Raw genomic sequence first — 2,877 nt, forward strand, 5'->3', positions numbered from 1 at the left:
CTATAGTTAGAACAACCATCATTGAGAATTGCCTGAAGTCTAGCTGAACAGAAGTCCTACAACTAAGGACATACATGACCTTGAGACTGGTAGGAGGGGTGGAGATGTGGAATGGGCTGGTACCAAACTCTTACGTGACAGTTAAAAATTGTGAGGGAGGGGTGGCCAGTTAGCTCAGTTTGTCTGAACGTGGTGCTAATAACACCAAGGTTGCCAGTTTGATCCCCACATGGGCCACTGTGAGCTACGCCCTCCTTAAAAAAAAAATCAAGCGAGATATCCCAGCCATGGAGGTAACCCCAGAGGAGCGAGGGGTCCCAGCCCCACACAGAGCTCTCCACCCCAGGGTTTCAGTGCTGGGAATAAAACTCCCCACAACTTCTGCCTGTGAAAAACCAGTGTAGATTGTGGCTGAGTGAGATGGAGGGCTGCTGGAGGCTCAGGTGCTCCTCTTAAAGGGACTGCACACATTTACTCTGGCAGGCTCACTTGTTCTGAGTTCTAGTGCTGCGGCAGCAGCTCAAAAGGCGCCAGGGACATACAGGGAGGAACTGAGTCGTCTGGCTTCAGAGCAAGGGCTGGAGGAGCAGCTTTTTCCTAGACAGAAGTGCTGGCAAAAGCCATTATTTCTTAGTTGAGCCCTCTACACTCCCTGCATGCAGACACAGGGAGCCACCATGTTTGAGTCTCCATAAACCTGGCTAACGTTAGTCCTGGTGATTTTCTGAGACCCCACTCCACCCAACTTGTGGACCCACCCAAGCCGCTTCCAGTGGCTTTTCCACACAAATGGCCTGTCTTGGCTCATGCTGTGGACTTTTAAAAAAATCTCTCAAAGGTTCACAAAACCCAAACAAGCAGCACCTGGCCTTGGTGTACGTGGTACCTTTTGCTGAGCAGCCCCAAGCCTGGCACTAGTGGTAGCCAGCTTTGGTTTGTAGCTTGGCCTCTCCCAGGCACTTCCAAGCCCAGCGTTGGTGGCTGCCATCATGGATTGCTTTGTGGCTCATGGCAGGTGGCCCCAGGCAGGACACAGGCTGTGGGTGAACTTGGCCTGTGGTAGGGCCCCTTCCAGGAGGCCCAGGGACTGGCACACCTGGTGGTTGGCTTTGGACCCAGCTGGATCACCACCTGGCTGCCTCCATGGGTGACACATCCAAAGGGGAGACGGGGCAGACACCAAAGCCCTGCTAAAGCAAATCCTGCTCCACAGAGCAGCCCCTGCATAACAGTTCCTCCACTGTAGTTATGGCAAGTCCTCACAACCAATCAGCCCAAGGGTCAATCCCTCCCACTGACGTACAAACAGCAACCAAGGTTCAACTACAATAGGAGGGCACACACAGTCCACACAAAGGACNTACCCTAAGAGTATAGGTCATTAAATTAGTTGCTATGAAGATGTGAAACAATCTCCAGAACCAAAAAGATGACAAGGAGTATCCTTGAGACTATACTATAATGACATCAAATCTCATCAAGCTATTACCTGACTATAGTAAAGATGCTCTACAGGAAGGTTTTAAAAGAGAATAAAGACTCAATCAGATGCACTCTCACCTGAGGGACCATCGAGGTAGGGGAAGTACGAAGTTCTTCTGGGTTCACATTGTCAGTGTTCTCTTCTTCTTGGGACTCAGGAGTTCTTGCTGGCTTCTCTGGTGGCTGTGGGTCAAGAAAGACCTCCAAGGAGGCCCTAGGACTTGGAGTCCCAGCTCCCAAGGAGGCCCTGGAGCTGGTGGGTGAACCCTGGTCAGAGGCTGTAGGGCTGGAGGGTGTATTCCCTAAGGAGGTCCTAGGGCTAGGAGTGGCTCTGGGTGGAGGAGGCCTATTAGGGGGTGCTGAGGTCCTCTGGATAGAGGCTGTCTTCTTTGGTTGTTCAGACCCTTCACTTGAGGTTCGGGTTCGGAGGACTACTTCTGGGAGAGATGAAGGCTGCTCTGAAGGGATCAGAGCTCTGCCTGGAGATGGAGCTGGGGAGCCAAGGACAACTTCCTCCTGGGACTCGCCAGCCTCCACAGTGGGAGAGGGCTGGGCCTGGGTGGGGCCATTGCAGGCTGGCAGAGGCTCTTCCTCCTCAGAGGTGCCTGCTTCGGCTTCTTCATCCTCTGTTTCCCTGTCTTTTAAGGGCTCTTCTTTAACTTCAGAGCCGTTGTCTCCCTGGGCTGGATCAGATGTCAGCTCTTCTTCACTCACTGAGATGGAATCCCTCTCGCTCTTCAAGGAAGGTACAGAGGGACTGGTAGGTGAGGTAAGCGGGCTGGAGACTGCAGACGTTTGAACTGGGGAAGAGATGACTAAGGAGCGTCTGCTGTTGCAAAAAAAAAAAAAAGGAAGGGTATTCAGATTTAGAAGACTAAAACTACAAGTTTTACTGGATATTTTAAATACCCCAAAATAGTGATGGCTGCATGAAAAAAACAGAATAAAGCAATTTAAAATGATTCTGTATAATCTGTAATAATGCTTACGTTATAAAGTGTAGTGAACAAAGGCTATGAAGTTTTATCCACATCACAATCTCAATGATGTAAAAACATATAAAGAAAAAGAGACTGGAAAGTAGCAGCAAAATACTAACAAAATATTTTTTCTGGGGAAAAAGATTCATGGTGATATACAGTTGATCCTCATGGATTCTGTATTTGCAAATTCACCTCTTCCCTACAATTTACTTGTAGCCCAAAATTAATACATGTGATGCTTTCATGGTCATTCATGGACATGTACAAGTTGTGAAAAATCAGTGCCTGACAGCACTTTCCCAGCTGTCTAACAAGGGAATCCTCTGCCCTCTTGGTTCAGCTCTCATACTTACATGTATATCCTTTTGCCATGTTTTTTACATTGTTGTGCTTTTTTGTTGGCGATTTTGCT

The 2,877-nt window shown here is 48.9% G+C and overlaps 1 protein-coding gene across 1 annotated transcript in view; it reads right to left on the bottom strand.

The window, feature by feature from the left end:
• The window catches only part of BIN2 (bridging integrator 2), a 30,143-nt gene that overhangs the window by 10,206 nt on the left and 17,060 nt on the right, over positions 1 to 2,877 (bottom strand). The window contains exon 9 of the mRNA XM_019623874.1: positions 1,561 to 2,311. Coding sequence (XP_019479419.1) covers positions 1,561 to 2,311 — 751 coding nt within the window. The remainder of the gene's footprint in view (positions 1 to 1,560; positions 2,312 to 2,877) is intronic.

This window comes from Hipposideros armiger, unplaced genomic scaffold, assembly GCF_001890085.2.
Source record: "Hipposideros armiger isolate ML-2016 unplaced genomic scaffold, ASM189008v1 scaffold_569, whole genome shotgun sequence".
Lineage (NCBI taxonomy): Eukaryota > Metazoa > Chordata > Mammalia > Chiroptera > Hipposideridae > Hipposideros > Hipposideros armiger.